At 40.2% G+C, this 14167-nt stretch overlaps 1 protein-coding gene across 10 annotated transcripts in view; it reads left to right on the plus strand.

The window, feature by feature from the left end:
• Positions 1–14167, plus strand: part of DIP2C (disco interacting protein 2 homolog C) — a 464954-nt gene that overhangs the window by 323244 nt on the left and 127543 nt on the right. For all 10 annotated transcript variants that reach the window (XM_059729168.1, XM_059729169.1, XM_019498679.2 and 7 more), the window contains 2 exons: positions 20–217; positions 12745–12836. In XM_059729168.1, the coding sequence (XP_059585151.1) occupies positions 20–217; positions 12745–12836 (290 nt within the window). The remainder of the gene's footprint in view (positions 1–19; positions 218–12744; positions 12837–14167) is intronic.

Raw genomic sequence — 14167 nt, forward strand, 5'->3', positions numbered from 1 at the left:
ATCTTTTCATAATCATAAGTTCAACAGCCAGATCCAAATCAACCAAAGCCAGAGGGAGCTCAGATGTTGGCTATGCGTGGGGAACAATTGGGTGTAGTTACAAATTGGCCGCCATCTCTAGAAGCAGCATTGCAGCGATGGGGGACCATTTCGCCAAAAGCTCCTTGCCTAACCACTATGGACACAAATGGGAAACCACTGTACATTCTCACTTATGGTGAGTAACCTGTTAAACTTCTTCAGTGGGGGGTTGTTATGTTAAAAACTAATATTATTTCTGCTGCATTTTTTGGCTGTAGCAAAATATATGGGGTGCTGTTGGTCTTGAGTGCTTATTGTGTGGGAAGGACAACTTTCTGAATATATGAAAGACTATAGTGTAACCTGTTTGTGGGAGGGGGGAAACTGAGTTGATACCAACAAGGCTGTTAGATTATAAAATAAACCCATATTTATATGGATGTGAATAAACTATCCTTACATATTGTAGTAGATTTTACAGAAAGAAGACATTCAGGTCTGTTTAGTTGATCAACTCTACCAACTTCCTCAAAAACACAATATGAGTGCATCTTTCTAATAGGAATTAACTGAAATGTTAGTAATGATGATCTGAATGACTCTTCCTAGCATGCCTCTGAATACGAGCTTGCATGTCATGATGTAGACTTCCAGCATCTATTGCACTGTGAACTGTGGTAATTATAACTGGAGATATAACTGACCATCTGTTGCAATAGCAAAAAGCCAAAAAATCTTTCACATAAGGACATCTCTTCAACAGTTTCCATTTTAGTTTCTAATTATGGAATGTGCTGGTGATATGCAGAGCAACGCTTGCAGGTGCTTTATACTTTAAAACACACAAAAAAGAATCTACACTTTGTTGTATTTCATTTAATATGGAGTAAACCAGAGTTTAGAATTCCTGGTCTCTAGTTCCCTAGCTTGGCAAGCTGTTGAACATGCTTGCCGTAAATATGGAGAAAGGCTGGTAGAAGCATAAGAACGTTTAGGATTTAAAGTTCAGATGCTGTCTGTGCCAATCCAGCTGAAAGATGAGCCTGCCTACACTGAACATGCATATAAAGAGAACAAAAATAACTGAGCTCGGGAGGCAAACCTATGATTCACTGCTATTCCAGATCTTCTTTGAGTAGGTTTATTTGCAACTGAGAAAAATATCCAAAAATATGTGAAATAAAATAGAACCCTGTTGTTTTCTACTGAAAGCACCTTCATACCCAGTTTAATTTACTCATTGTGAACCCAGCTATTGCTGGATGTGGGCACCACCCCCTCTTCCCCCCTGCCAGCCCTATAGCTCCCCATGACCCTGCAGCTCCCCCACCCCCTGCACTCTACTAGGCAAGCGACTAGACTGGCAGACCAGTGGAATTGGACCAGGACCAGGACTAGGTCCTGCAGGACCAGGACTGGGCTCGCTGGAGAAAACTGAAGCAAAAGTCCCAGATTGGCCTGGACCTTCCCACACATGCCTGACTCCTGACTTAGAAGCTGGGCACGTGCAGCCAGGTTCCCACCGATTCAGGACTTTTGCTTCAATTCTCTCCAATTGCTGGGATGCCAAGACACACTCTGAAATCTGGGACTGTCCTGGCCAGTCCAGGACATACGGTCACCCACACCCAAGAGGTCTAAGCAAACAGGTATTTTTATATGAAAAAGAGGAGTAGGAAGAGAGAGCAGGGCATTTTACTAAATAAATTGACCTGCTTCTTTAATCAGTACTGCAGTGCACCGAAGTTCTTTTGCAATTATTTCTATTTTAGGGTAAGATTATTTCAAAGAAATTTTCCTAAACCTCCCAAAATTCATTTCCTGCACTTCTTAATGGTAGTATGACATTGTCTACAAAATTCTTAGGCCTTCTCTGCCATTCAGTTCCAGGAAATAGTCTTGGATTTTTAAACAGGCACATAGTTAGAATCAAGTAAGTCTCATGCACCATTGTGCTATATCAATTCATGTGTGTATATATAGGGTTGAGCATGGTTTGGCAAGAACACTCCAGTATTCCATAGGCTGGTCCCAGCCGGCTCGTTAAAATCCCAGGCCGGAGTTCAGCAGGGAGGCAGAACAGCATGGTGCTCCAGGCGGCAGTCAGGCAGGATGTGCCCTTTGTGGGCAGGGTAGTGCCTGCTCCAGTCTGCTCACCAGGCTCCTGCCTTGCCCTCACCACTTCCCTAGGTGACTATTCAACAAACCCTTGTTCTCCTTACATTTAAGCCCTTAACCTGAATTTTCTTTTTACCTATTTAATCTCATAGTTCTTACCTGCTTAGGGCATCCTACAGAATTGATGCTTCTTTGGTTAATTAAGCTTTCAGATGCAATTAGACTTTGGTCTTTCCTTTTTCTTACTCACTCCTTGTCTTTTTTATTTAGGCATGCTACATATCTAGGCTATTCTCAAGAATCACTCCCTGCAAACCCTTACATTTAAAGTTTGTTTTGTTTTAATTCCCTCCTTTATTTTCAGTTTAGTAACGAGGTGCCTAGAATGTAGCATTGTGTTGTAGTCACCAGTTGCTATCCCCAATTTTACCCAGTCCTACCACTCCCCCTACTACCTCCATAAAACGCATCTGTTTCACAGTACTTAACATTGTTACAATATATTGTATTTTAAATATTCAGGGGATGCAGCTTTAGCACTGTGCTGCCATGGTGACAAAGTTACCTTCAGAATCATGATATAATTAACATGATTTAAGTGGTAGCTGCTGTAGATAAGGATTCACCCATACCAAACTTATCAGCTCCATATTATAAAAATGTATTTTTTCATAGATATTCTGAAATTAGCTTTGCTCACCCCTTGCACCTTGCATTTCAGTGCAAGCTCTCATTAAACTTGTAATCCACTTGAGCCTTTAGGTCTCATTACTGCTTTCAATACTGTCTTCCACTGAATGTTCAGGGTGTTTCCCCCCTTGATGTACTCTTGAATAATAGTTTGCATTTTTTTTTATTTTAATCTCTTGTGTCCTGCCCATATTGCTAATGTAATTTGTATCATTTCTCAGTTCTCATAGTTTTTCACACCTCCTAATTTAATAATTTGTATTTTATGTCCCGCTTGCCCTTTTTTTCAAACTTTTGAAAACTTAATCCCTGTGTGTTAAATAGAAATGCTTTGTATATTTTAAATGACCTTGTGCCTCAGGGCTTATAGATGGAAAAAGCATCTCTTAGATAACATTTTTCATAGTCCCACTTTTGGCATGAATGAAGCCACAAAATGTATCCAAATGGTAGAATCTGGAATGTGAGAGAGGGAGAAGGTTCTGAGGGAGCCTGGACTCTGACCAAAAACCTAAGATCAAATTTAGGGCCAGGGAATAGTTTCTTCCTCATACAAAATTGGGTCAGGAATCACAGTCCAGATTCGGTATGTTTGGAATGAATACTGATGTGTCTAATACAGGTGTGTTCATTTAGGAGAAAAGCAGCCTAGTAGCACATTATGTATACCATATAATATGTATGCTTTTGAAGCCAGTGTTCTTACCTGTAAAATGAAAATTGCAACGAAGAAAAGGAAAAATGGCTTAATGAAAAATGTACAGAGATAGAAAAGCAAGAGGATAAACATATTACATCAATGTATAGGAATATCAAAGACATCACAGGCAAAGAAGGATGTACTGTTAGGAGATGTAGAAAAGCCAAGAGTGGTGATGTGATTATGGAATGAAAACAAATATTGAAAACAGGACAGAGTATATTGAAGAGTTATTCCATGACAGTCAAAAAGAAAAGCCATCTATTCAGAAGAACATGGCCGTTTTGAAAATTCTTAAGTCAGCAGTATGAACAGTTATCAACTGAATGAAAAACAAGAAAGCTACAGGACCAGATGATATTGCAATAGAACAAATAACATGGTTGGAAGAGTTTGTTATAGAAAAGTTAACAACTGTTATCAATGAGTTTTATGAAAGTGGAGAAATACCTGAGGACATCAGTAAATTGATCTTTATTGCACTTCCCAAAAAACCTGGAGGCATTGAATGTGAGCTCCATCGAACCATTAGTTTAATAAGCCATGTAACAAAGATCCTATTAAAGGTGCTGCTGGTGAGAGCTAGAAGCAGAATAAGATGGGGAAAAAGTTGCAAAAAGTTCAGTGTGGCTTTGTTGAAGATGGAGATACAAGAAATGCTATCTCAATGGTATGAATGCTTTCAGAAGGGGCAATAGAAATGAGGAAAGACCTTTTCTTATGTTTTATTGATCATACCAAAGCTTTTAATAGAGTCAAGCATGAAAATGAAAATGGTGGAAGAACTGGATATTGATGGTAAGGACTTGAAAATTTTAAGAAACTCTATTGGGACCGAACTGCAGCAGTGAAGATAGAAAATGAACTAAGTGATTTCACCCAGATTGAGAGGTGTGAATCAAGGTTGTGTTTTTTCACATGAATTGTTCAACATGTACAGTGAGAAAATACTGAGGGAGATTGTGGATTTACCAGGGCTGATCATTGGCAGATAGAATTTGAACAACTTGCATTATGCTGATGACAGTCTTAGCTGATTCAGAAGAGAAGCTGCAAGGAATTTTAGGTAAAATTGTTAGTAAAAGTGAGAAGAAGGGTCTAAGTATCAACTATAGAAAAACAGAATGTATGGTAATTGCAAAGAAGAAGATCATTCCTGTATGCAACATCAGAGTGGAAAAGGAACAGATAAGGCAGGTCGATAAATTTACTTGGGAAGCTGGATAACATTAGATGATGAATGTGACCATGAAATAAAATGGAAAATAGGGATGGTGAAAGACGAATTTCTGAATATGAAAAAGATATTAACAAATAGTAAAATTTGTATGGGGACGAAGTTCAGAGTTTTGGATTGCTATGTTATATCAGTCCTCGTGCATGCATACGAATGCTGGACAATATCGCCAAGTGTGGAAAAGAGTGTGGTTCTTCAGGCACATCTTGAATGTATATTGGACAAGTCACACTTCAAATGAAGATACCTTGTTAAGAGTAGGCTGCAGGAGGAAGCTGCTGATTTAACATCAGAAAGAGATAGTCGCAGTTTTTTGGACAAATTATGAGGAAAGAGGAAATTGAAAGTCTGGTTGTAACTGGAAAGATTGAAGGAAAGGGAGATCATGGAAGACAGACGTTGACTTATGTCAAGAGTTTATCTAAATGGATGAATGTATTCATGCTGCAAATTCCGTATGCCTCACAGAGAAGAGATCTGTGGAAAACCAGGGTCACCTACATCCTGCTTGGATATGGTATTTAGAGAGAGAGAAACTGAAAATATTAAGGATGATCAAAATGGGTAGGAAAGAAGCAAAATTAATTTGGAGGATAAGTAAGGTTTAATTTTGAGTTTAAAAACACACACACACACACACACACACACACACACAAAAACAATGCCAGTTGTGCTGATTGCTACATGTATATTTAGGCTGCCTAATACTTTTCCTTTTTTTTTTTTTTTTTTTGCATCTTGTTTTTGAGCAAAGCTTCGGTTTTACTAATTGCAAAAGGGCTCTTAAACTTGTTGAGAGTGAAGGGGGAAAGCCCTCTTGATAGGGAAATGCCTGTTCTTTGTCAATTCAAGGGTTGCTTAGAGAAGATTTGCTCCCTTGTATTGCTCAGGAAAATGATATCAGCATGCCAGAATAACCAGATATAAGCATCTTAAAGCTGAAGTCATGCTACTGTTAAGCACAGAGCCCGTATACCTTCCCAGTGAGGGCACCTCAGAAGCCAGGAACTTTCCAGTTCCATGGGAAAAGAGAGAGAACCAGGCCTGACTTCTGCCTTCGGCCATCTCCCTGTCTACAATTACTGGAACAACTAGCTGCTATGTCAGGTAATTCATGGTGGCATAGTGGCAGTGATCTGTGCTGAAATGCTGATGGTTTGATGTAGATAATGTATCAGTGTGGGGGTTGTTACATTTCTACAGTACTTACTGCCTTTTTTCCATTGATAAAAAGAACACCAGAAAAATACTTACCAAAAAAAAATCTATTAAAAGGACATGATTTAGGTTTTGGAAATCATGCACTCAGAAGTAATGTTGGATTTAATGGTTGCTCATGCCATTTAATTGTGCCCTCCTGTGTGCATACACACAGCTCTGTAATTATATGGTCACGCAATGGGTTTTTTTCCCACAAGACACCTGTTTCATTCAACACACTGGATGGATGTGAAATAATTGGGTTTGTAGTTAATAAAGCAGCAGAACTGCAGCCGTCTCTTAGCAAATGTGGAAAGTGTTTGTTTGTCTGAAGAAAGTCACTGAAAATGTTACCTGCCCCAGGTTGAATAAATGCTGAGTTATTGAGAACCTAAGAAATGTCCAATTGTGATACTGAAAGAATGTCTGATAAATATATTTGCAGTTAACTTTGGCAGTCTCAGAATTGCTGTGCACGAAGATTGGTAAGAGCCCACTGGTTTGCTTTTGCTGAGTTAGTGCTGTGTGGTTATGAGAAGCATACTGCATATAATAAGGAAATTGATTGTGGTTTGTTTTGCCTCTGAGCACCTCTCTTTCTGATGCAAGCTTGTCTTTCATAACCTTCTTTACATTCAACACAAACAGACATTTCCATGAGAGACTGGGGATGGGTGGAGCAGAGCCTAAGGGATTTTCTTCAGAGCCATAGGAAATGTATATTTTTGTCAACTCATCCCTTTTGACATGATTTTCAGACCTTGCAATTTCCTTTACCCTAGGAATATGTTGCTTAGGTGGATGAAATGGAGTATTAACTCACTCTGGGTTTGTTAAATCTTTATTGGATGAACACTGAAATGTTAGCTGGACCTCCTGTATCTGTTGTCAATGTATTTTTAAATAGAAAAAGGCCAATTCAAAAGAAAGCTTAAAATATGTGGCTGCCACATAACTAAATCAAACTTCCTGCAGCATCGGCACGCTGCTGTTAGCAAGGTGTAAACGGTGTCTGTCACAGCTTTATTTGCTGCTGCTAGAAAGTGCGATAATTTTTTTTTCTTCTCGTCTTAACCAGCTACCCTCGTATGACATGTTTGTTGGTGGTGAGTAGATTCCAGAGACTTGGCCACCATACTGTGCCCGTGCGAATACCTCGTGTGTACTGGGGACACAGAACTTTAGTTTGCAGTTGTTTAAAGAGCCTGTGAATGGGAATTGGCCCCATGCCATAATCTGAATTCTGGAATTTGAAAGTCTGGCAAAAGTGCTCAGACCTGGATTAAAAACTAGCGAAGAAAGTGGCTGACAATGAAGATGAAGGCTTTTTTTTAGTAAATGGTTAAAAAATAGTAATAAGAAACAAGTTAGACACTGATAGATTTGAAGATCAGCTGATTACCTATCCACTTGTAAATTTGGGATCATCTCTAGATAGTACTTACAATTTCTATGGTGAAAGAGCAAGCTTGTTTTGTAGCAGTGTAAGAGGTCTGCCACATGAATGGATTTGTTTCAAAATCCTTTTAGAAAACACTGTTTAGAAAACTGAGAGGACAGTAGGTGCTCTCTAATCGCATCTATTTTCTTTTTGGTGGTGGTAGATGACTGGTATAAAATTTAGGATGGAAATAAATGAGTTAGCTTTATCAGAAACTTAAAAGAACTCAGAGAAACATACTGATCATGTAAGAGTAGCTCGATAGGAAGATGAGTGGAAAACGTGAAAGCTTATGAGTAGAATTAGGGAGGGGAACACTGCTTCTTCCAGGACGAGTCTACACAAGATGTTTACTGTGGAACTGACTAATTAGCTCTGCAGTAAATGTCTCGGCATCTACATGTGCGCCCCTGTTAGGGTGCAGGAAGCTAATAAACTCCACAGCAGGGTAGTACTTGTATTTACAAAGTACTTGTATCGTGCAGAGTTTTTGCTCAGCAGCGCAGTTGTAGACACTGACCCGGCAGGCGAGCGCAAGAGGCTGCTTCAGTGCAGGGGCTGCCTGCCAGCTAGCCCCACACTGAAGCACCCTAATGTTCCAGCCAGCCCTCTGCAGCACGTTGAGCCAGGTCAGAGCAGCCCTGGGCTGACCCCATGGGCCCCCTGCCATCTGGGGCTGCTCCAGCGTGGCTCAGTGTGCTGTGGTCTGGACACACATGTGAATGGTGTGCCCGGGAGGTTTCCGGGAGCAATAAACTCTTTAGTTTATTGCTGTGCATGAATAATACATGTAGACATGCCCCCACAGTAGTAAAAATGTCCTGCATCTCCTGAAGTATAAAGAAAGATCAGACTGTGAAAGATGGCACTGTATCAGGAAGGATCTCATTCATCAAGAGCAAATGGAGAGCTTTATTTTTGCCCAAATGCAAAGAAATGCAATAATTGTGGGGGGGATATGGAAACACTACTACTCTGATGGCAGTATTCCTGCCCTGAGAAGGAGGTTGGCATAGACAGGCTCTTGAGGTCCCACACAGCCCTATTTTTCTATGATTCAATTGGGGCCACTACATCAAACATGACTTCTGCTTTTCCTGGGTCTCAGGAGATTAGCAAACATGGGATCACAGATTGTTAAAGGAAATCTGTCACCCAGTGTAAACATGCAGTAGTGCAGTCGGTCCTGAAGAAACCATCACTTGAAGTCCTTGTAGCTGAACTGCCCTCTTTAAGCAAGCTGATTAAGAAAATGGGTGACAATGGGTGTAGCCAAACAAGCCTGGACCCTGGTGTAACTACAAGCATAGCCAAAGACAAAGTAGTAGATCTCCAGTTGGTGTAAATTGTCATAGTTCTGTTGAAGCCAACAAAACTATGACAGTTTGTCAGCTACAAGTCAGCTATTGGCCTTCAGCACCATTTTCTGGCATAAAGAACATCTGGTTTCCACCTCTTCTCTGCAAAGAACTGTATTGGTGATGGAGATTAAATTGGCTGCATTTGTGGAAGAGATTTTAACGACTATCCTTTGTTTCCAACTTTTAATCTCTTATGTTTGAGACACAAGAATAACACTGCCAGGCAAAATTGAGGAAGGACATGCTACAGAGATTTCCCCCTGTAGAAAATTGAGGGCTCTTGTCAGTCTGGTGTTGGGGACATTTGTATACCTCACTGCTCTTGGCAGGCCAGATTGCTGAGGTGTTTAAAAAAAAAACCCCTCCACTTCCATCTTTTCCACGTCAGAAGATTATGCTCTGATCTGGTCAGGGTAATTCTTACAGTTGGGGCTGCTTATTTGTTATTACAATTCATCCTAAAGCTCCTTTTGTTTAGGAATGAAGCTACGTACCCTGGGAAAAAAGGGCTGACTTCCAATTGATTGATTGATTATTGTTACGAATATAGTGATCTCTGTAGACGTAGCCCTATCTACTAGAGAGATTGCTATTTTTTCTGTGACTGTTCTTGTGTTGAAACAGTGACACCCTGCTCAAAAAGAGAATTTTTTAACAGAAACTATATGAGGTTATAGGACTTTTTTCCTCCAGAAAAGAATGATCACATAGTTTGCCAATCTAACTAAACGTAAAACATTTTGGCTTGATGTCCCTCTATTTTTAGACATAAGCATATACACATTTGCAAGTACCTCTGTTTCTTGCACAAAGAAAAAGACTCTCCCTTTTGAACCTCTTATGAGTTGATCTGATAGTATGGCTAGAGTTGGAAAAAGTACAGAGGAAAGTGGTGGGGAAAAATGCTGGGTTTTCCTAGCATGCTAAATATCAGCAGATTTCAAATACTGTTAGCTGGGCAGTTCTGAATATGCTTCCACGGGATTGTAAAAAGCTAAGAGACAACCTCTGAATCACTGTACGCTTCACTTCAAAGTATAAGATTAGATGTTGAAAATAACAGCGATGGAACAAATGGAGTAACATGTCTCTTTATTTACAAACTGAATGGATACTAGCCCAAAAGTCTGTAGTTTTGCCCTAAATCTCTGAAGATCAGAAGGGTGGGGGGAGATGCCTGAAATTCCCATGCCTTTTTAGAAGAGATTATACAGTGTACTTCATTTAAGTGCATAAAATGGAAACTAGAAAAGTCTATGCATTTACCCCAGGTTGGGGCAGACAGTGTTTATTAATTACAGGAGCAACTTGCATGAAGTTTTCCATACCTCATTAAGACTCATTCATTTGTTTCTCAGAACTCCTTATGCCTCTGATAGCAGCCTGGAAATTGTCAGGACTGCTCAGTTCAGGTCTCCATTAGTAGCCAGATTGAGCTCATAGTTTCTCTAATGGTGCACTTAAATGGAGGATGAGTAGGTTACAAAGAAAAGAATAGTACTGAAAGATGCTACGTACTTAAGCGGTTTATGCACATAACCAATTTGCAGATAATCAGTTAGTTAGATTATAAACAGTAAGTAACCATTTGAGACTGGCAGTGTATCCTGCAGTTAGGTAGATTATGCACTTTTTGACATGCAGATAGGGGGGATACCCTTCATGTGCAGTTTTGGTTATGAATAACCTTTCAATATACAGAATTCTGAGAATAGTGCCTATGGGCTGTCGCTCTCTGTGGATATCCCACACACATGAATAATGTGTAAACACAAACATAAAACTTGATCATCACCTGGGAATTAATCTACACATTGAATAAATGCTGTGGGCCTTTAAATTATCAAGTGCAGAGTTGTCTTACATCTCATTGCCATCGAACAAAGGATAAACCTTATTCTGTCGGGCCTGGAAATGTTTTGTGTAAAAATTGTTCTTTGCAATTCTGAACTTTTGCCAGACTCTTGATTTCCCTCCTTCAACACTCTGTACCTCTCTTCTATGTCCTTTAAGGTTTATGACCCTTTGAGTCATTAATCTTGGGAACCTTTGAGAGACCAAAACTGATGTTTACTACTTTCTTCTTCACTTCTACCAAGGTTTGATCAGACTTGCTCATCAAATTATAATTATTGGTCATTATACAAATAGTTCTGACAGGAATGCCTTTTTAAGTTAAGGGCGTCCTTTAAAACACAAGCAACTGGCTGGAACCTATTTCTGTTTAGTGGCAATACTTGCATTTGCAAGAAAACCCTTCAGGCACATTAATATATCCCTATTCAGTTCCCAGTGGAGCAAAAATTAACTAATTTTGTTTAATACTAAACACTCAGGCACTTCAGTGTCTAAATACTGCAGTAATTTTAATTAAATCAAGGACCTTGGAAAACATGGTTTGATTCAAGCCAGAAGCAGTTACGGAAGCAGTTACAACAGTGCTTTGCTACTTTACAGTAACAAGCAGTAGTGACCCTTCCAGTTTTCTTGAACAGGGAAAATATTTGGACTTCTTATAGTTTTTGATTTCATCAGCTTTTGCACTTAAAAATAATAATGTAGTACTCCTACTTTGGGATGTGGAACATTTGGCGTAGCAAGCATGTCTTTGTTAAGAATACAGTATCACTTGTGTGAACTTTGGTGATTGCTGACGCATAGAGCTAGTCTCTTGTCAGAGCCTCTGATAGTTTAAATTATTAGTGGGCATGAATTAAACATGCCTTACTGTGAGACTAAATATTACTTAACAGCAAACTGCAAAGCTTTTGGTTAATATTTTTGCAAGGGGGTCTTTTTAAAGATCCCAAATAATGTAGTATACAAATTGTCATTAAAATGCATTGGCTTTTTTCAAGAATTGAATTTCCTCTCTATTATTTATTTCATTATGGTACTACTTGAGAACCAAGTAAGGACAGGGCCTATCATGCTAACTGTTATACAGACATAAGTAATGAAGTCCCTGTCCCAGCAAGTTTATACAAGCTATTTGGGCAAAGCTGCCAAGAGGTTGGGAAAAAGGAGCCAGTGTGCAAACCGTCATTATGTTTGTCAGTGTTAGGTTGGTGCTACTGTTTTTCTTTGGATGCGGCTTTGTTGAGAAGGATCAGCTAAGTAGAAATAGAAGCCAGGGAGCCGGGATGGGACATAGAGCAAGGGAGAGGAGAAGAATGGAGAAGGGAGCTTGGAGGGCAAGAGAAATGAGGCTGAGGGGAGGAGGCTGTGTGGATTGGAAAGAAGAGTCATTCAGCACAAGGGAGAGAATATAAGGAGTTAAAACATTAGAAAGCAACCTGATGACATCATCAGTTTTTGAGGGTCCCTACTGCTTCTGTGTGCCCATGCTGACTAGTTTGTCTGTCTGTCTTTCTTTTCTTTATGGGACGAGGAGGGTTGGTGGTGGGAAGGGAGGTGGCTGGCTCCTTACTGGAATATGTCACCCATGGTTTGGGTGTAGGACACATGGCATATGGGGCCCGATAATATCCTTGAATAGAGCAACCCCTATACAATTCTGTCAGGGATGTAATTCAACATTGTGATGTCTGCCCTGCAGTGGTAATGATGCTACAGCTTTCTGTGACAGCATGGCTTCGGGATATCCCGGCCACTTAGGACAGTTAGCTGCTGTAGGCAGTAGCAGAGACCCTGAAGTTTAGATCCTGGCAAGTAAATAAAGGAAAAAATGACTTGAAATTTAAACAAATATAGTGAAAACGTGAGTTTCTTCATTTTATAATAATGTTTCATGCTTAAGAGGAATGTTAAAAAAGAAAAAGCCCCAGAGCTATGTTTAAATGTATGTGCAGATATGCTCATTGGCTCTGCTGGTACAACAACAGGTGTAAGACAAAAGATGACCCCAAATGCTCTTGCCAGTAATCACTTTCAGTACACAGGTGCATTTTTCCTTTAAAACCTTGCTTGTATAATTTAAGACATAATTTTAATTTTACAAATTATTTGTTAATAGGCAAACTTTGGACCAGGAGTATGAAGGTTGCTTACAATATACTGCATAAATTAGGCACAAAACAAGAACCGATGGTGCGACCTGGAGACAGGGTAAGTGTTGAAATGGTTTATAAAAAGCCAGTATATGTGTTCAGGCAATATGATGCACGTTATAAAGTGATAAAATCAAATGTGGAAAAAATGTGCTTCTTAATCACAAAGGAGATGGTCAGGTAACAACAGTTTGCATGTATCATAAATTATCTGTTGTAGCACTTTCTGAATAGTAACTCCAATTTGCTGCTCTATCAGCAATAAGCTTTCTCATGAAAAAAGGTTTGTTTGGGGGGGGGGCTTTGACAAAAATCCCAAAACAAGCAGTCTGTTCCAGAGACTTGTGTATATAAAGAGCCCAAGGAACAATAAACAATATTTTCATGTGTGTAAAACTTATTGGATAATGACGTGGTAGCTGTTGAAATGGTGGAAACAAGAGAAGCATTGTGAAGCGAAGAAAACCAAACTGAGCATCCTGTGGCAGCCTGTTAAAAGAAAAGATGCTGCAAGTTAATGTCGGGAGCGTTGCACATTCCATATTCCCAAGCGCGTGCCAGATTGGGTCCACTGCTATGTGATTAGGGTCGTAATAAATGACCGCAGTTAGGTGGATTAAAATCCACATAGAGCAGGGTTACTGAGGCAACATTGTACTTTAAAACGAAGATACTAATGGTCTTCAGCTCTCCAGTTCCAAGCTTACCTACTGACCTCCTCAGTATCCTTCCCGCTCTCTGCTTTACTCCCAGAGCTGTGTTGTCGTAGTGACAAGCGACTGGCTGTGGCTCCCTTGATTTGTTGGTCTTTCTCCATTCTCTACCAGAATGTGTCTTTGGAGATGAATGCAAGCTTCCAAAGGCCTGCAAGTTGGATTGGTGTGGTCATTAGACATCCCTATAATTCCTAATGTGACTCATAAATGCAAGATAGTCTCTTGAAATAGCAGTCAGAGTCTTGTTTGGGGGACTGAGACCCGCCATGTCCAGGGCCTGGTGCTACCATTCACTTAATTACTTTAGCCCACTGAGAAGCAACCATCCCTAGTAAACACTAGGGGTGTGCGAAGCGGGCCCTATTTGTTGATTTGGATCACTGTTGCCAAATAGATTTGGCCGAATCTGAAGGTTCGATGCTGATTCAGAGAATCAGAGATTCGGCCATAGATAGCTTTAAATGTTTTTTCTACATAGCTTGAGGTAGCAGGCGTGGCTTTTGAAGGCTGTGATGCTGGGGCAGATGGAGCATCCTACAGGAGTACAGGGGGGGGTGCCCTCCACATGCTCAATGGAGAATCAGGAAGGGAACCGGAAGTACTTCCAGTCCAGTTCTGAGTCTGGTGGGGCGTGCAAAGGGGCCCCTCCTCCTGTGCCCCTCCTCCTCCCCTG

This window comes from Alligator mississippiensis, chromosome 5, assembly GCF_030867095.1.
Source record: "Alligator mississippiensis isolate rAllMis1 chromosome 5, rAllMis1, whole genome shotgun sequence".
NCBI classification, from domain to species: Eukaryota; Metazoa; Chordata; order Crocodylia; family Alligatoridae; genus Alligator; species Alligator mississippiensis.